General features: G+C 42.4%; 1 protein-coding gene across 2 annotated transcripts in view; it reads right to left on the bottom strand.

The window, feature by feature from the left end:
* Nucleotides 1–20,462, bottom strand: part of MTMR7 (myotubularin related protein 7) — a 90,979-nt gene that overhangs the window by 11,871 nt on the left and 58,646 nt on the right. For both annotated transcript variants that reach the window (XR_012158656.1, XM_073341923.1), the window contains exons 8-10: nt 12,111–12,220; nt 4,552–4,677; nt 3,878–3,927 (exon numbers count right to left, since the gene is read on the bottom strand). Coding sequence is in view for 1 of the 2 variants with exons in the window: in XM_073341923.1 (XP_073198024.1) it covers nt 3,878–3,927; nt 4,552–4,677; nt 12,111–12,220 (286 nt within the window). In the remaining variant the exon portion in view is untranslated. The remainder of the gene's footprint in view (nt 1–3,877; nt 3,928–4,551; nt 4,678–12,110; nt 12,221–20,462) is intronic.

The raw sequence follows: 20,462 nt of genomic DNA, 5'->3' as shown, positions 1-20,462 counted from the left end.
ACTTGTCACATCAGTACATTGTTTTATATTTCCTTTACTTGAAGTATCTTTTGTTTTAATTTGATGGAATATTTGCCTATAGACTAGGAAAGGAGGACCCAATGCAGGAAAGACGGACTCCAGACAAACCAAAATGGAACCAGATTGCTGGCATGTACATTTAAAAAGATTGTAGAGGGATTTTTAAACAAGGGCTGGGAGAAAGCCGACAGGTATGTAGGAGCACATGGTTCAGACAGAGACATCCCTACGAGAAGATCTATTAATGGGGATTCTCTCTATTCTAGCAAGGAGGAGAAGATAGAAGTTAATAAAGCACAGGTAGGAACTGAAGAGAAACAGTCAAATGAAAAAGAGTCCCATTCAATTGTATCACATAATGGCAAACAACTAAAAAGTGATACATGCTAGAAGTCTAAATACTAAGATTGGTAAACTTAAGTGCCTGGTATTAAATGAGGATTTAGATATAATAGGCAACACAGAAACTTGGTGGCATGATGATAATCAATAGGACACAGTGATACCAGGGTACCAAATATATATGAATGACAGAGTAGGTGGGGAAGTGGCACTAGATATAAAAGAAAGCATAGAGACAAATAGAGCAAAAAAAACTTACATGAATCAAACTGTACCATAGAATCTCTATGGATAGAAATTTCATGATTGAATAATAAAAGTGTAGAGGTAGGAATATACTACCAACCACCTGACTAGGATCATGGTGGTGATTATGAAATGCTCTGGGAAATTAGAGAGACGAAAAAAATAGAAAACTCAATAATAATGGGGGATTTCAACTGTCCTCATATTGGCTAAATATTTGTCACCTCAGGATGGGATGCAGAAATAAGGTTTCTAGACACCCATAAATAACTGCTTCTTGGAGCAGCAAGTCCTGGAATGCACGAGGGGAGAGGCAGTTCTTTGATTTAATCTTAAGTGAAGCACAGGATCTGATGCAAGAGGTGAATACAGCTGAACCACTTGGGAATAATGATCATAATATAACTAAATTTAACATCCTTGTGAGGGGTGGAGAGGTGGGAGGAAACACCAAAGAAGCTGACCACAGCAGCATTTAATTTCAGAAAAGGGAACGACACAAAAATGAGGAAGCTAGTTAAACAGAAATTAAAAGGTATAATCCCAAAAGTGAAATGCCTGCAAGCCACATGGAAACTTTTAAAAAACACCATAATAGAGGCTCAAATTAAATGGATACCCCAAATTAAAAAAACATAGTAAAAGGACCAAAAAAGTGCCACCATAGCTATACAACAAAGTAAAAGAATCCGTCAGGGGCCAACAGGCATCCTTTAAAAATTGGAAGTTAAATCCTACTGAGGAAAATAGAAAGGAGCATACACTCTAGCAAGTCAAATTAAAAAGTATAATTAGGTGGGCCAAAAAAGAATTTGAAGAGCAACTAGCAAAAGATTCAAAACCTAACAGCAAAAAAAAAATGTTAAGTACATGAGGAGCAGGAAGCCTACCAAACAATCTGTGGGGCCACTGGATGATCAAAGTGCTAAAGGAGCACTCCAGGAAGATAAAGCCATTGCAGAGAAGTTAAATGAATTCTTTATATTGGTCTTCACTGCAGATGATGTGAGGGAGATGCCCACACCAGAGCCATTCTTTTTAGGTGACAAGTCTGAGGAATTGTCCCAGATTGAGGTGTCAATAGAGGTTTTGGAACAAACTGATAAACTAAACAGTAATAAGTCACCAGAACCAGATGGTTTTTACCCAAGAGTTCTATAGGAACTCAAATATGAAACTGCAGAACTACTAAGTATGGTATGTAACCTATCACTTAAAGGAGCTTCTGTGCCAGATGACTGGAGGACAGCTAATGTGATGCTGATTTTTAAAAAAGTCTTCAGAGATGATTCTGGTAATTACAGGCTGGTAAGCCCAACTTCAGAACCAGGCAAGCAGGTTGAAACTATAGTAAAGAAAACAATTATCTCACATGTAGATGAACACGATTTGTTGGGGAAGAGACAACATGGCTTTTGTAAAGGGAAATCATGCCTCAATCTATTAGAATTCTTTGAACAGGGTCAAGAAACATGTGGACAAGGGTGATCCAGCAAATATAGTGTACTTGGACTTTAGAAAGCCTTTAACAAGGTCCTACACCAAAAGGCTCTAAAGCAAAGTAAGCAATCATGAGATAAGAAGGAAGGTCCTCTCAAGGATCAGAAATTGGTTAAAAGATAGGAAAGGAAGGGCAGGAATAAGTGGTCGGTTTTCACAATGGAAAGTGGTAAATAGTGGTATCTGCCAGGGATCTGTACGGGAACCAGTGCTGTTCAACATATTCATACATGATCTGGCAAAATGGGTAAACAGTGAGGTGACAAAATTTGTAGGTGATACAAAATTACTCAAGATAGTCTGCTTTGGGGTTAACTAAGAGTTACAAAAGGATTCCACAAAACTGAGTGACTGGGCAACAAAATGGCAGATGAAATTCAATATTGATAAATGTTAAAGTAATACACACTGGAAAACATAATCCCAACTATACATACAAAATGATAGGATCTAAATTAGCTGTTACCACTCAAGAAAGAGATCTTGGAGTCATTGTGGATAGTTCTCTGAAAACATCTGCTCAGTGTGCAGCGGCAGTCACAAAAACTAACAAAATGTTAGGAACCATTAGTGGATGGATGGATGGATGGATGGATGGATGGATGGATGGATGGATAAATAAGAATTGGAGGAGGACAACAAAAACGTTTACGGGTATGGAACAGCTTCCCTATAAGGAGAGATTAAAAGGACTGGGACTTTTCAGCTTGGAAAAGAGACAACTAAGGAGGGATTTGACATAGATCTACAAAATTATGAATGGTGTGGAGAAAGTGAATAAGGAAGTATTATTTGTACCTTCACATAACACAAGAACCAGGAGCCACTCAATGAAATTAATAGGCAGCCGGTTTAAAGCAAACAAAAGAAAATACTTCACACAATGCACAGTCAACCTGTGGAACTCATTGCCAGGGGAATATTGTGAAGGGCAAAACTATAACAGGATTAAAAAAAGAATTAGATACATTCATGGAGGATAGATCCAACAACAATTAGCCAAGATGATCACTGATGCAACTCAATGCTCTGGGTGTCTTTAGGATGTGACTGCCAGCAGCTGGGAGCGGACAACAGGAGATGGATCACTTGATGATTGCCTGTTCTATTCATTCCCTCTGAAGCACCTGGCATTGGCCACCATCAGAAGACAGGATACTGGGCTAGATGGACCATTGGTCTGACCCAGTGTGGCCGTTCTTATGATATTTGGAGGCATAAAACAATTTGTAAAATCAGTACATTTTATATTCCCTTTACCTGAAGTATGTTTTGCTTTAATTTGACAGAATATTTACCTATAGACTCAGTAGGTCTCAGATCACAGATCCTTGATGTCAACTGCACTTAAGCACATGCCTAAAGTTAAGTGCTGTCCTGAGTAGGAATGCTTTCATGATCTGGGCCTTAATTCTGCATGAGTGAAATCCTGTCTCCTATTGAAGTCAATGACAGAACTCCCATTGACTTCAACAGAAATTTCTCTCCAAAATGAATGCTTCAATGGTAAAAGTAAGCATGAGACAAGCATCCAATATACTCAATAGTAAACAATGGGGAAAGAATGGTAAGAAAATAATATTTCTATTTTATTTTCCAACGGTCTATAATAAATAATGAAAAAAGTTATGAGGAATAACTTGAGGGCATCATGTTCATTTACTTTCTCATTGCCATTTGAAAATAAAATTAAAATAGCATCAGAAGAGAGCTGACCTTCCCTTATGAAAAAAGTGTACATAGAAAACAAACCTGAGAGTACCCTTACCTGTGATTAAATTTGTGCCCAAAGGAAACCCAATCTTTTTCAATTAATACCTAAAATGAGCAAAAGTGCACTTAAGTGTCATGTCATGGAATCAAGATTAACTTTTAGAACAAGCAAAAGAATGATGGAAATGAGCACTGCTGTATTTTAACAAAGCTTGATTCAGAATGACCGCCTATCATTTTTTATTAAACTCTACAAGCCTTGCAAACCTATCTTCGCAGGAATGACGATAAGGTTGGTAAACATTCGTGCATACTCTGCCAGAGCCAATTTGTACATCGGTCCCCTTGTTGAAAAGGAACAGATTTCAAACATGGTTTCCCCAAACCGACCCCCCTGGTTTGCACCCAATTTTGATAGGCAAAACTTTGATGCCCATCTTTGAAAATTTTATCCTAAATATAAACTGATGCCCCCAGGACAGTTTCTTTGACATGGTTCAAAAAGCAAAGACAGACTGCACTTGATGGAACCAAATGTTTGATGTTAATTTGGATAATTTGGCTTCAATAATCTGAACCACTTTGGGTTTTTTTAAACTTTCTACTTAAGAAAAAAGACATTTTTAAGGAAAAGCTTATTTTCTCTACACACAGAAAGAACATTAGTGTTAATACTGTGCACATGATGTAACAGAACATTTACATCCACTGTAAAATACACTTGCTTACCATAAATCCCTTCATAGTTCTGTAAAATGGATCTAATAGAAGGCTTGCTACAGAGCAAACCTGAGCTGTTCTGTCCCAGCCATCTGAGCAATGAACCAGAACACTCACGCCTTCCTCTGCCACAGCCTAAAAATACAGAAAGATTCATAGAAGTAGTAAATAAGGTTATGGCAATGGGTAACAGTAGAGATGCACGCTGGTCCAGTGGTTTAGGGTAGTAGCCTAGCACTTGGAAGGCCTGGGTTCAGGTCTTTGCTCTGCTACAGATTTCCTGTGTAAGCCGAGGCCCAGGTCCTCAAAAGCCTAACTCCTACTGATTTCAAAAGAGCCTCTCTGTGCCACAGTTTCCCTATCTATAAAATGGGGATAGCAAGTCTTCCCTACCTGAGAGGTATATTGTGAGGGTAATTGCATGAAAGAATGTGAGGTGCTCAGATACCATGGTAACAGTGGATATGTAAGCACTGAGGTATCTAGACCGATAAAAGTAGTTTCTCAGTTCAAGGAGCTTACTGAACACAAGAGTATCAGACCCCAAAGCACGCAGGGAAACTTCAGGGGAACCCTGTGTTTGGGATATATGTCAATATTCGATATGCAAGATTTGAAGTCTATAATTCTGTAATCTTAATTTACATTATTAGGAAGAGAGCTGTTTCAGGCATAGATAAGCGATGCGTACAAGGAAGGGGTTATGTTTAGTAAATCTGGGAGATCCTTTTGGGGAAGTTAGAATTCATTGTGGATTAAAAGGATTTATTTTAAATAAGACTTTTGCCTTTTTTTTGTTTCTTTATGGTTTGTAAAGAAAGCTGTACTTAAATCTCAATGGGGAAAAATAAAATGAGTTAAGAAAGATAGTACCTAGAAAAATAAACTCTAGAAAACTTTAAATCGAAGTGGAACAATGACTAATAATTAATCACCAATGTTTATTTTAGGAGGCAGATAATTCCACCAGAATGGATCCATTTGGGGAAAATACCAATATTTAACAATTGGCAAGGGTAAAATTCTGGATACTAGAGACTAGCCAGAAATAGAGCAAAAATTCCAAGTAGCTTTTTACCCAGGAACCAAAATTATACAAGTAGATCTGCATTCCAGAACAAAGAGAAACAGGAAGACGGTGGGCACATATGCAACAAAAATAAAGAAGATTTGCAGACATTACTTAAACTTGCCACTGGGGGAAAGATGGCAACTGCTGAGGTCAGTGAGTGAAATCCTGGCAGCAGTGGAGTCAATGGCAAAATGCCAATTGACTTCAGTTGGGCCAAGATTTCACCTAATGAATTCTGCTATAGATAGACAAACACATATATCTAGCCTGCACCTGGGATAAAACAGACAGTTGCAGCTATATATGGGAAAGGCAGAAGCAAGGCAAGAAAGAGAACTCTGACAGTTACAGAGTGACAGCAAAAACGTGAGAGTGGGCACATCATTTTAAAAAAATAGTCATGTAAACACTTATATACTAATTACCACTGTAAGAGCCAAAAGGAGAGAACTGGAGTGTCTGACATTGGGAAGACCTGCAAGTAGCTGACATTTCAGAAACATGAGGTGTATGCGATTATCAAAGGGATGGCATAATTTCTATTCACTATAAAAACGATAGGCAGGGGAATAGCAGTAACCATAACAGATATCACAGACTAACAAAATAAAATTTCTGAGGAGAATACCATGAAGTAGAACTGCTCTAGGCAGAAACACCAGGTCTTTACAATAAAATACACTAGTTGGGAGAGTAATAGCAGGCTCAAAAGTAGAACACTGATGGCACACAGCAGGAGTTTGCCTGGGATTGGTGAGTATCCGAGGGCGTGTTTGCTGAGTAAGTATCCGAGTGTGTGTTTGCTGGGAGGGCAGTGGGAGAGCCTGAGCGAGTGCCTGATTGGCTGGTAGCCTGCAGGGGGCGGGCACTGGGGCTGTCTGTTTGTTTGTTTCAGGGAAGCCTGGCTATTTAAAAATAGCTAGAGCTTCGCGAACCAGCTGAGCAGCGGGGAACAGCAGAGCAGCACACAGCAAGAGTTTGCCTGGGAGTTCGCCTGGAGTGAGCCCAGTGAGGCTTACATCTTGCCAACTTCTCTGAGGAAGCTCATAGTAGGAAGGTGATATGGAAGGGGGGGGTTCAGCTGTTGTGACCTGCACTGGATGTGCCATGTTTGTCTTTCTTCCACAGGACAGAAGCGACTTTGTCTGTACAAAGTGCAAGCTGGTCTCCATATTGGAAGAGAAGATTGAAGGTCTGGAGCAACAGATATCGACCCTGCGTTGCATACGAGAAACGGAGGATTTTCTGGACAAAAGTCAGGATATGCTTCTACAGGCACAAAGCTTTAAAGATTTAGAGCAGGTTGCACAGCGGAGCCAAGAGGCCAGTGAAGAAGCTTGGCAACATGTGACCTCCAGAAGAAGAAGGGGGAATGTCCGGGTTCCAGCAACGTGGACACAGGTAACTAACCGCTTTCATGTTCTCTCCACAGGTACCATTGCGGAGAGTGGACCAGATGATATGTCTGGGGGGAGAAAGCAGAAGGAAACTCCGCTGGTTGGAAGGCATGAGATGCACTGTCCTGAGATGGGGGGTTCCACGACCACCACTCCCAAGAGAAGGAGGCGGGTGGTGGTGGTCGGGGACTCTCTACTCCGGGGGACTGAGTCATCTATCTGCTGCCCTGACCGGAAAAACCGAGAAGTCTGCTGCTTGCCGGGGGCTAAGATTCGCGATGTGATGGAGAGACTGCTGAGACTCATCAAGCCCTCGGATTGCTACCCCTTCCTGCTTCTCCACGTGGGCACCAATGATACTGCCAAGAATGACCTTGAGCGGATCACTGCGGACTACGTGGCTCTGGGAAGAAGGATAAAGGAGTTTGAGGCGCAAGTGGTGTTCCCGTCCATCCTCCCCGTGGAAGGAAAAGGCCTGGGTAGGGACCGTCGAATCGTGGAAGTCAACGAATGGCTACGCAGGTGGTGTCGGAGAGAAGGCTTTGGATTCTTTGACCATGGGATGGTGTTCCATGAAGGAGGAGTGCTAGGCAGAGACGGGCTCCACCTTACGAAGAGAGGGAAGAGCATCTTTGCCAGCAGGCTGGCTAACCTAGTGAGGAGGGCTTTAAACTAGGTTCACCGGGGGAAGGAGACCAAAGCCCTGAGGTAAGTGGGATACTGGGAGGAAGCACAGGCAGGAATGTCTGTGAGGGGAGGGCTCCTGCCTCATACTGAGAATGAGGGGCGATCAACAGGTTATCTCAAGTGCTTATATACGAATGCACAAAGCCTTGGAAACAAGCAAGGAGAACTGGAGGTCCTGGTGATGTCAAGAAATTATGACGTGATTGGAATAACAGAGACTTGGTGGGATAACTCACATGACTGGAGTACTGTCATGGATGGTTATAAACTGTTCAGGAAGGACAGGCAGGGCAGAAAAGGTGGGGGAGTAGCACTGTATGTAAGGGAGCAGTATGACTGCTCAGAGCTCCGGTACGAAACTGCAGAAAAACCTGAGTGTCTCTGGATTAAGTTTAGAAGTGTGAGCAACAAGGGTGATGTCGTGGTGGGAGTCTGCTATAGACCACCAGACCAGGGGGATGAGGTGGATGAGGCTTTCTTCCGGCAGCTCGCAGAAGCTACTAGATCGCACGCCCTGGTTCTCATGGGTGACTTTAATTTTCCTGATATCTGCTGGGAGAGCAATACAGCGGTGCATAGACAATCCAGGAAGTTTTTGGAAAGCGTAGGGAACAATTTCCTGGTGCAAGTGCTAGAGGAGCCAACTGGGGGGGAGCTTTTCTTGACCTGCTGCTCACAAACCGGGAAGAATTAGTAGGGGAAGCAAAAGTGGTTGGGAATCTGGGAGGCAGTGACCATGAGTTGGTTGAGTTCAGGATCCTGACACAGGGAAGAAAGGTAGGCAGCAGGATACGGACCCTGGACTTCAGGAAAGCAGACTTCGACTCCCTCAGGGAACGGATGGTTAGGATCCCCTGGGGGACTAACATGAAGGGGAAAGGAGTCCAGGAGAGCTGGCTGTATTTCAAGGAATCCCTGTTGAGATTACAGGGACAAACCATCCCGATGTGTCGAAAGAATAGTAAATATGGCAGGCGACCAGCTTGGCTTAACGGGGAAATCCTAGCGGATCTTAAACATAAAAAAGAAGCTTACAAGAAGTGGAAGAGTGGACATATGACCAGGGAAGAGTATAAAAATATTGCTCAGGCATGTAGGAATGAAATCAGGAGGGCCAAATCGCACCTGGAGCTGCAGCTAGCGAGAGATGTTAAGAGTAACAAGAAGGGTTTCTTCAGGTATGTTGGCAACAAGAAGAAAGCCAAGGAAAGTGTGGGCCCCTTAATGAATGAGGGAGGCAACCTAGTGACAGAGGATGTGGAAAAAGCTAATGTACTCAATGCTTTTTTTGCCTCTGTCTTCACTAACAAGGTCAGCTCCCAGACTGCTGTGCTGGGCATCACAACATGGGGAATAGATGGCCAGCCCTCTGTGGAGAAAGAGGTGGTTAGGGACTATTTAGAAAAGCTGGACATGCACAAGTCCATGGGGCCGGACGAGTTGCATCCGAGAGTGCTAAAGGAATTGGCGGCTGTGATTGCAGAGCCATTGGCCATTATCTTTGAAAACTCGTGGCGAACGGGGGAAGTCCTGGATGACTGGAAAAAGACTAATGTAGTGCCAATCTTTAAAAAAGGGAAGAAGGAGGATCCTGGGAACTACAGGCCAGTCAGCCTCACCTCAGTCCCCGGAAAAATCATGGAGCAGGCCCTCAAAGAATCAATCCTGAAGCACTTACATGAGAGGAACGTGATCAGGAACAGTCAGCATGGATTCACCAAAGGAAGGTCATGCCTGACTAATCTAATCGCCTTCTATGATGAGATTACTGGTTCTGTGGATGAAGGGAAAGCAGTGGATGTATTGTTTCTTGACTTTAGCAAAGCTTTTGACACGGTCTCCCACAGTATTCTTGTCAGCAAGTTAAAGAAGTATGGGCTTGATGAATGCACTATAAGGTGGGTAGAAAGTTGCCTAGATTGTCGGGCTCAACGGGTAGTGATCAATGGCTCCATGTCTAGTTGGCAGCCGGTGTCAAGTGGAGTGCCCCAGGGGTCGGTCCTGGGGCTGGTTTTGTTCAATATCTTCATAAATGATCTGGAGGATGGTGTGGATTGCACTCTCAGCAAATTTGCGGATGATACTAAACTGGGAGGAGTGGTAGATACGCTGGAGGGCAGGGATAGGATACAGAGGGACCTAGACAAATTGGAGGATTGGGCCAAAAGAAATCTGATGAGGTTCAATAAGGATAAGTGCAGGGTCCTGCACTTAGGACGGAAGAACCCAATGCACAGCTACAGACTAGGGACCGAATGGCTAGGCAGCAGTTCTGCGGAAAAGGACCTAGGGGTTACAGTGGACGAGAAGCTGGATATGAGTCAGCAGTGTGCCCTTGTTGCCAAGAAGGCCAATGGCATTTTGGGATGTATAAGTAGGGGCATAGCGAGCAGATCGAGGGACGTGATCATCCCCCTCTATTCGACATTGGTGAAGCCTCATCTGGAGTACTGTGTCCAGTTTTGGGCCCCACACTACAAGAAGGATGTGGATAAATTGGAAAGAGTCCAGCGAAGGGCAACAAAAATGATTAGGGGTCTGGAACACATGACTTATGAGGAGAGGCTGAGGGAACTGGGATTGTTTAGTCTGCAGAAGAGAAGAATGAGGGGGGATTTGATAGCTGCTTTCAACTACCTGAGAGGTGGTTCCAGAGAGGATGGTTCTAGACTATTTCTCAGTGGTAGAAGAGAACAGGACAAGGAGTAATGGTCTCAAGTTGCAGTGGGGGAGGTTTAGGTTGGATATTAGGAAAAACGTTTTCACTAGGATTGTGGTGAAACACTGGAATGCGTTGCCTCGGGAGGTAGTGGAATCTCCTTCCTTAGAGGTTTTTAAGGTCAGGCTTGACAAAGCCCTGGCTGGGATGATTTAATTGGGGATTGGTCCTGCTTTTGAGCAGGGGGTTGGACTAGATGACCTCCTGAGGTCCCTTCCAACCCTGATATTCTATGATTCTATGAAATGCAAAATACTGGATAAACAATTTCTCAGTACCATAAACAACTGCTTCTTGGGACAAATAGGTAAGTATGAATAAAAGGGGCTTCTCTTGAATTAGATATTGGTAACAGAGAGACAAGATGGGTGAGGTAATATTTTTTATTGGACCACCTTCTGTTGGTGAGAGAGAGAAAAGCTTTCGAACTCAAAGAGATCTTCTTCAGGATTGGGAAACTTACTTAGAGTGTCACAGCTAAATACAAAATGGAACAGATTGTTTAGTTAACACTGTTTAGTTAAGTAAGTTAACACTGGGAGCTTAAATTCATAACTTTGCTAGACACTAAAAATCATGGACTGAATAGAGAAACTGGATTTATGGCTTATTACAAGGGTCTATAACCCACTAACAATGCTACTCCTCCCCCACCCCCAGCTGCTTTCCCCACTCCCACAAGCTCTCTGCCCTATGGCTGGAGGAGTGTTAACAGGCCACTTATCTTGAATGGTTCCTTGAAATATGTGTTAACTACTTATGCTAAATCATCTGTTCCACCTTGTATTTAGTTGTGACACTCTGGCCAGGTCTACACTACACACTGATTCAGTATAACTATGTCACTCAGGGGTATGAAAAATCCACACCATGAGTGAGGTAGTTATACTTACCTTAACCCCCGCGTAGACAGCTCTCCCACCGACATAACTACCGCCTCTTGCAGAGGTGGAGGTTTTAAGCCGACAGGAGAGCTCTCTCCCGTCAGCTTAGAACATCTTCACCAGAAGTGCTACGCAGCTGGGTCGATGGAAGTTTGTACTGTAAATCTGCCCTCTGAGTAAGTTTCCCAGACCTGAAGAAGAGCTCTGTGTAAGCTTGATAGCTTGGCTCTCTCTCACCAACAGAAGTTGGTCCAATAAAAGATATTACCTCACCCGCCTTGTCTGTCTAATATCCTGGGACCGACATGGTCACAACACTGCATACCTTGGTAACACAAAGGAGTTCGTTCAGGCGATGAATGAAGTTGAGCCATTAAATAAGTGGGACCAGAGTATAATTAAGTTTGACATGTGTGCACAGGGACAATCATACCTTGAGGTAGTGCTGCAACACTTAACCTGCAACAAGGGGAACTTAAGGAGAAACAGGTTTAGTAACTGTCTGCAGGGAAAAGTTAAGAAATTAAGATATACAGCATTGGGTAGTGGAGGCTGCACTGCAATTCAGGTAAATAGCACACAAGAATAGAGGGAAATAAAACACTAATTTAAAAGCAAAGTGTCCAAATGACAACTTTTGCCACACTAAAAATTGTCTCTTCTTCCATCACAGAAACATTACACATTTAGGGCCAGATTATTTTCTAGTGTAACTTCATCTAAGTCAATGAAGTTTCACCGGCAGAGACGCTGGCCCTCAGTTTTCTGCATCAGGTCAATCAATTTTGATTTAGTTTTACATAATTTACCTTTGCAATGAAGATGCCCGCATCCATGATGGCTTTGATGTGTTTTAGCCAGCCAGAATTCTCCAGGCCCCAGAGGAAGTCACTCATAGAAGGGGACTTCAGCTCACAAACTGCAAAGTAAGCCACATTTTTAACGCACAACATAACATTTTAACTCATAAGTTCCGACTGACTGTTCAACCTAAGAATTGATATGTTTGAAGATTCTCTGGTTAAAACAGACAGTTTCTGAAATGGAAAGATTACTTTTAAGTATATATAAGGTTCTATACAGTATGTATGAAAGCATAAATTAAAGGGACAGCATTGGGTGAAATCTGGCCTCAAAAAAAATTGTTGAAAAAAAGGAAGGTTTTACAAAACTTATAAGAGAAATGCTTCTTTTAAAAGATTCCCAAGCAGTACTTTGGAATTTTATATAAATATTTCTTCCGTGGTGCAGGTTTTCCATAAGCATAACCATTTTAACAGTAGTAATTAAATCCATTACTGTGGGGAAGGATTAACCTGTTATTAATTATCAGAACCTGGAGTCAAGAGGGTTGTGTTTTTTTCCCAGCTTTGCCACAGATTTCATGTGTGACTTTGGCCAAGTCCTGCAGGATAAAATTTTCAAAAGTGGCCATTAAGTTGGGCACAAAGAAATTAAGCCAGCCATTGAAGCTGTTGGCCTTAATCTCACTGTGTCTCAATTTCCCCATCTGTAAGAAGGTTCTGAGAATTAACTCAATAATACTGTGAAAAAAATTTGAGCTCCTCAGATAGAAGGTCCTAAAGAAGTTAAATAATATTGAAAATAAATGTATTAGGAAGTCTAAATCCCACACTCTAATGCTCTAATCAGCTGTTAGGCAGGTAAATGGCCATTTTATTCATATATGTGCTGGGCTAAGCATCCAAGGGTGACATTCAGAAGCCCTGTATACAGCAAAAATATTTGATGTTTATCTGGATATCCTGCAAATGGACAGGGTGAATAAAATCCATTCTCTTGGCTGCCTGCAGGCTCCAAGGCACCTCCTGTGATACGTAGGGGCCCCTTTTCATCCACTATAGCCAGAGATATTGCCCACTGCACCAATCCATTCAGAACAATTTTTCCTCTCACAAAGAATCGATACTGTTTGTTAGGAGCCCACATATTATTCCAAAAGTTATTTTCTTCGTATATGTTAGTGGAGGTGCAGACAAGTGTTCTCCTAGAATTGGCTGAGGTGTTCTGGACAAGCCAAGTGGAAAAGGTCTGAGAGGGAATCCCAACAGCCACCATCTCAGCAAGAGTTTAATTTGAAATTACAACATCATTTAGCTTGACTACCCTGGGTGAAGATTTCTCATGTAGTTTTTTTTGTATTATTTGTATTACTGTAGCACCTAGGAGCCCTAGCTGTGGACAAGGACCCCATGGTGCCCAGCACTGGACAAACACAAAATAAAAAGATGGCCCATGCCTCAAAGAGTTTATAATCTCTATTAATTATTTCCCTTTAATTTTGAAATAACACACAATTCACACAACATTCAAAGCAGATATCAAATATTAGGGAGGAGAGTTACTCAGCTCATCTTTCCAACGTTGGTGGCTTTAACAGGATGTCAAAATCCCAAATGTGAATGCTAAATCAATTTGTAGATATACACAATGAGAACTTATGTACCTAACATGGGATTCAGATGTTCTGCTAAACCATCTGTGAGTGAAAACTGGACATGCTATATTACATGAAAATTCATCCCTTGAAATCTTATATGCTACACATAAATAACTATAACATTTATATATTTTCATCTCTATAAAATGTCTGAATTTTTTTTAGAGTCTGTATGATAGAGATAGTTTCATCCCATTGTAGTTAAGTGTGTATCTTCATTCTCCCTCTCTCTCTTTTTAACTATTCCAAAATTAGTAACACTGTCAAAAAAAATAATCAAAAAATAAAAAAAGCACCTCGCTCTCATCTGAAATCTGGTATGTGGTCTCAATCCAGTAGAAACCCTTCTTTAAAAGGGCAATAAAATTCTGTGTCAGCCATTATAAAGTTTCATGTGCCATATCCATCACAGACATAAGACCATGCAACTCCAGTGACTTGGGTACAGCTGCATCAGTGAATTTGATCCTAAGAAATAAATTCCCATTTTCTTCAGTGTAGCTAGAAATTCACTCTATAAGTGAAATTCAGAATTAGTGCACACCAGGTCTCAATTTTGGACTTTTTTAACCTTTTTCCATTCTAAGGCACATTAGCCTAACGTGTACTATATAAAGCATTGCAATCTTTGAATATACAGGTTCTCACGGAAGTTTATTTTACAAGTCATTTTTGAAAGGCTTAAAAGAACAAAACAAAACAAAAAAAAACCACCCTGAGTAACAGTATTGAAAGCAAACAGTCTTTCAGATGATTAATGCTCCTGTGCAGATGGAAGCATCAGCAATTAGACGTTGAATTTTAATTGAAGCTGCTGGCTCTGTTTGCAAAAGCCCAGGGTAAAGCTGAAATACTACTTTGCTCATTCCTGCTACCAAATCAGAATCAATATTTACTTACCATTTTACTGAGCAAAGTCCATTTTGTCCTAAATTAGAGACAAATGCCACATATTTTAAGTGATGCTGGCTACTGATCTGTAATGCTGGCTACTGATCTGTAGTTTAATACTAAATTCAACTAATGCTGAATTCAGTTACTAGGCAAAACATATATGAAGACACAAAAATATCTGTGTATCAGCAGAAAAGGAATCAAAACATTTGAACTATAGAAGGCTCTTCAGCTATTTCATAAGGAGAATGGTATGGGGCAGAGCTGACTTTACACACAGGAAAATCAAGGAGCCACTTGGGGCAGTACACTGTATGGAAACTCAGCAACTCACAAGCTGCCCTTATTTCTCTCCCCATTAACTGTACTGGAGGGGGAGAAGAAACAGCATACTGTCAGATCTATAGTGCCCACCAGCAATAGCACCAGATGGGGAGGCAACTGCCGGATTAATTTTCCCATTTCCAGCAGCTTGAGGCCCCACAAATCCTATAGCTGGCCTTTGCTCAGTTGGGGGAAGGGTTAAAGCAGTGGTCACCAACCAGTCAATCGCAATCAACTGGTCGCAACTCCCTGTCTGCCCTGGCCCCACACTGCTCCCAGAAGCGGCCAGCTCGGTCCCAGAGGTAGGGTTTCCCTCCACGTGCTGCTCCTGCCTGCAAACACCACCCCTGCAGCTCTCATTGGCCAGGAATGGGGAGCTGTGGCCAATGGAAGCTGCGGGGGCAGTGCTTGCAGAGAGGGGCAGCGCATGGAGCGATGTGACCCCTGCTTGCCTCCATTGGCCCCTTCTGGGAGCAGCGTGGGGCTGGGGTAGGCAGGGAGCCTGCCTTAGCAGCAGCCACACTGCACCACCAATCAGGAGCTGCCAGAGGTAAGTGCCTGGCAGGAGGCCGCACCCCAAACCCCAGCCCAGAGCCCCCTCCTGGAGCGAGCACCCTTCACCCCCTCCTGCACCTCAACCCCCTGCCTCAGGTTCAGCCCAGAGCCCCTTCCACACTGCAAACCCCTCGGCCCCAGCCCAGAGCCTGCACCCCCTCCCGAACCCCAACCCCTTACCCCAGCCCAGTGAAAGTGAGTGAGGGTGGGGGAGAGCGAGCAACAGAGAGATGGGGGGATGGAGTGAGTGGGGTCAGGCTTTGGGGAAGGGGAAGGGCCTTGGGGAAGGGGCAGGGTAGATTCTGGGTTACCCTTAAATTCAAAAAGAGATCTTGGGTGTAAAAAGGTTGGAGACCACTGGGTTAAAGTCTGTGGGCCAAACCCTGCAGTGCTTACCGTAGCAGAACTCTCAATGAAGTCCGAAGACTGTAGGTTTTGTTCCTATCTAAGCAACTGATGTTCTGAATACTAATAGAAGAGAAATCCCTCTTCACTATTTTTGTTGTTCAAATACAGACAAAAAGCATGATGTGCATCATCTAAATGTAAAGATCATAATGGATCAAATTCTGGTTGCCACCTGGAAACTAAACTCACCCAGTGAGGAATACAAATATGCTACCAAATCCATGTTAATGGGCCCCTGAATCTTGGCTGTAGGGTGACCAGATAGCAAGTGTGAAAAATTGGGACCGGGGCTGGAGGTAATAGGTGCCTATATAAGAAAAAGCCCTGAATATCAAGACTGTCCCTATAAAATTGGGATATCTGGTTCCCCTACTTGGCTGAGACCAGCCCTACAAACAGCTCCCTTGTGCATTCTTTCCTACTTAGCACAGGAATGATTTGGCACAGGGTTGTGCATAGGGGCTATTGCCTGGTCACAGTGACCACAAATGTGTACACACATGAGGGTGTGGACCACACTGCCTGACCCTTTGGCCATGCCCTGTTATGTCCTTCCAGACATATGAGGAGCAATCTCCCTGCAGCTTTTCACAGGAGGCAGGATATGGTCAGCCAACTTCTGCCCAGCACTCCCAATGTTGGCTGTGGATCTTCTGAGGTGAGTATGTGGAGCACTGGCCAGAATTTGGCCCTTTGTTAATATAATTCAGTACATTAAACATTACTTTTTTATTCATCTGGACAACAATTCAGTGAAAGTTTATTGTCCTTAAAATTAGAGCTAAATCCTGTTGGGGGGTGGGGGAGGGTAAAGCAAAATGGAGAAAAACTGAGGAAGGATAATTAGGGTGTGGGGTGGCACAACAGATGTGCTCCTCCACAGAATGAAGAAGAAAAGTGGCTATAATCATTGTTCCAGAGTTCAGGTATTTCTCTCTACTGCACATATATCACCGCTATGTTCCAGCACAAAGAGCCACTGCAGTGCTCAGCCCCTTTGCAAGCTGGCTTCCCCATGCAATGGATGTGCAGTTCATCCACTGTTTGGGTTCTCCCATGGGTGAACAATGGGGTAGGATTTTCCCTTAGTCATTAAGTGTGTATTACAGTATTACAGTTAAATTCTCTCACACTAATTAGCGAAGAATGAGCTGGTTGAAAAATGGGAAATTCTGACATTTTGAAATTTGTTTTCATTCTGAATCGGGACAAAAAGACAAAATTTCAGAACTTCTCCTGGAATGGAAATTCTGAATAATTTTTGATTCACAATCATCAAGTTATTTTGATAATATCAAATGGTTTCATTCTGATGAGTAAATCTTAATACAAATTATATATAATATTAAATACATGCATCAATATACAATAAAGTCAAAATGAAATTATATCAATTGATAAAGCCAAAAAGAAATATTTTTACTTTAATCAAAACAAAATTGAAATGAACTGTTTTGACATTTTCCCATAGAAAATTTCTTCTTCACAAGTGACATGTACCTGTGAAACATTTCAGTCCCAAAGAAACTAGATTTTCCGATGGAAAACTGTTCTGTCAAAAAAAAATTCAGCTAGCTCTATCAGGGAATTTATCTGAGCTCCATCATAGAAAAGCCATCTGCAACCTTCACTATCCTAGACTCATGAACCAATTCTCCTCTTGCTCCATCTTAACTCCATTGATGTCAATGGAATTATAGTACAGTAACTCCTCGCTTAATGTTGTAGTTATGTTCCTGAAAAATGCTACTTTAAGCGGAACGATGTTAAGTGAATCCAATTTCCCCATAAGAATTAATGTAAATGGGGGGGGGGGGGGGGAAACAGGTTCCAGGGATTTTTTTTTTGCCAGGCAAAAGACATTATATACATATACAGTATACGTTTTAAATAATTTTAAACAAACAATTTAATATTGTACTCACCAATGATGATTGTGAAGCTTGGTTGAGGCAGGGGCGTAGAGGAGTTCGGGCAGGGGGGCTTGCCTCATTCCACCCGCCTGGCACTCCTGCCAGGGAGCAGGGTTAGGGGCTTGCCCACTCCCTGCCTGGAACGCCAGGTGGGCGGAGTGGGGCGAGCCAAACAACCTTGTAACGGAACATTGCACGACTTTAAACATGTATGTTTGCTAATAGATCAGCAACCAAATAACAGAACAATGTTAGCCAGGACAACTGTAAGTGAGGAGTTACTGTACCCCTATTTTATGCCAGTGGGAAATCAGAAACAGGTGCTCTGTGTCTCCGTATCTTCTTCTCTACACTGCCCACTTAAAACCAGCAGCAGCACATGGTGAACTGAAATCACTTTCGATCAGCATCCACAGTTTACTCTTTTAAAAGATTTCTATGTTCCCTGAAATGCTCCACAATGTCTCACACTCAGTAGACAGTTTGTGTGTTAATATCTAAATATTTGCTTGAAAGTAAGAAAAACAAACATTTACATTGTAGATTGGACTGGGTTAAGCTAAATACACATTGATACAAAAAGGTTTAAAACTAGTATTAAATGTATATTAATATTATTTGTCTCCTTTTGAATCAGAGTTACTTTTTGTAAACAGTTTAGGTAAGACCTATTGAAAAAGGCCAACAAGAGAAGCAGATGATGGCATGCTACTGTAACTAGGAGAAGAGAGAGGCTCCAGAGTACATCTTTGTATATTATAAAACATCTTCAACTGTTTTAAAATTGATTTCCTGACTCTTAAACCAGACTTAACTTGTCCTCATGAGCTGAAAGCCATAAGACTCAGTAAAAGATTCAATATAATGGTGAAAAGAAAAGGAGTACTTGTGGCACCTTAGAGACTAACCAATTTATTTGAGCATAAGCTTTCGTGAGCTACAGCTCATGATGAAGTTATGAAACTTCATAACCTCACGAAAGCTTATGCTCAAATAAATTGGTTAGTCTCTAAGGTGCCACAAGTACTCCTTTTCTTTTTGCGAATACAGACTAACATGGCTGTTACTCTGAAATCTGCCAATATAATGGTGATGTGCTTAAATATCTTGGTACCTGTAATCATGGCCTGGGCCTCTCAAACTTCTAATTTTTATCAATCTTTCCAGGTTTATAGATGGGATATTATAAGAAAAAAAGGCTGCTTCAACACACTGTCTTCTTTAAAATAGATGCTGTGATGCTTAGTTCCCAAACTGTGTGAGATATTAAGACCATAGATACATAATAAATAAATGATGTTGCTTGATAGGGGTTTTGGGCATGGTCCCATCTGATGAACTTTTGCATCATTTTAGAGCCAAAGCACATTAGTATCCCACGCAGCTTGGTGTTTTTTTACTATATTATCTTTGATGGACTTGCGCTGAACAAATACAAGGACAGGTTTCTTCACTTGGCATTACTTCTAGCCAAACAATACATTACCATTAACTGGAAATCCACTGCGCCTTAATCCTAAAACTCTTAGATTAAGGAACTTAATAATAATACCCCGTAGAGAAGCTGATGTATTGTATGAAAATAAATTGCCTTGCAGATATTGGATTAACCAGCAAACTCATTTAGGGCCGAGTTTACATGGGTGCATAATTGGGGAGACGTGTGCAAGGAGACTCTCCCCCGAATCAGACAGCATATTTAACAGGCCAGGAAAGCCTACAGTCCCTCCAAACTCCCCTGAGATGTACTGTGTCCAAACTGGGTGGTGGTGGTGGTGGTGCGGGGGGTGTCATGGCCTCCCCACCATTCTGTATCAGTCTACAAACTGAGACTGGTTTGCAGCAGGGGTCTATGCTGCACCATACAAAGGAGAGCAATTGTGACTGCACTTCCCATTAAAAGTGGACAGCCCAGGGAGTTTTTCTTACCTTTGCATCTGGCCAGGAGGCTGTGATTTTCTTTCAGATGCAGATCTCACTACCATGATTTATGCTTCTGTCATTTCACTATGATATTAAGGCACTATTGCGGCAAAACCTACTCTAGAGGTTTTAGCTAACTGATTAGCTGAAGATTCAGGTGCGGTCTGTAATTCGCACAACACATATGCTATTGCAATAGTTAATTCTAGAGTTTAATATCTTAGGCCCTGTCTACACCTGGAAGTTTCTGCGCAGTGAAGAAGCTTTCTCGGTGTAACTCCCAAGGTGCACACACTGTTAAGCCACTTAGTGTGCAGAAACTGCGCAGTTGCAGTGCTCTAAAAAAACCACCCCAATGAGAGGCGTACAGCTTTCTGCGCCGGGACTGCAGCATTGCGGTGCCAATGTAGACACCCTGGTCAATTACAGCGCTGCGATTGGCCTCCAGGAGGTGTCCCACAATGCCTGTTCTCGCCTCTGTGGTCATCGGTTTGAACTCTACTGCCCTGCCCTCAGGTGATCAACTGTCATCCCCACCCCATAAATTCCTTTGGAATTTTGAAAGTCCCCTTCCTGTTTGCTCGGTGACGTGTCCAGGTGGCCATGCCTGCTCCACGCACTAAGCGATCCCCCGCTTGGAGCAATGCCAAGCTGCAGGACCTCATCAGCATTTGGGGAGAGGA

This window comes from Lepidochelys kempii, chromosome 4 (assembly GCF_965140265.1).
Source record: "Lepidochelys kempii isolate rLepKem1 chromosome 4, rLepKem1.hap2, whole genome shotgun sequence".
Lineage (NCBI taxonomy): Eukaryota > Metazoa > Chordata > Testudines > Cheloniidae > Lepidochelys > Lepidochelys kempii.
Note: the sequence above shows the minus strand (reverse complement) of the source record. Positions and strands in the feature narration are given on the sequence as shown.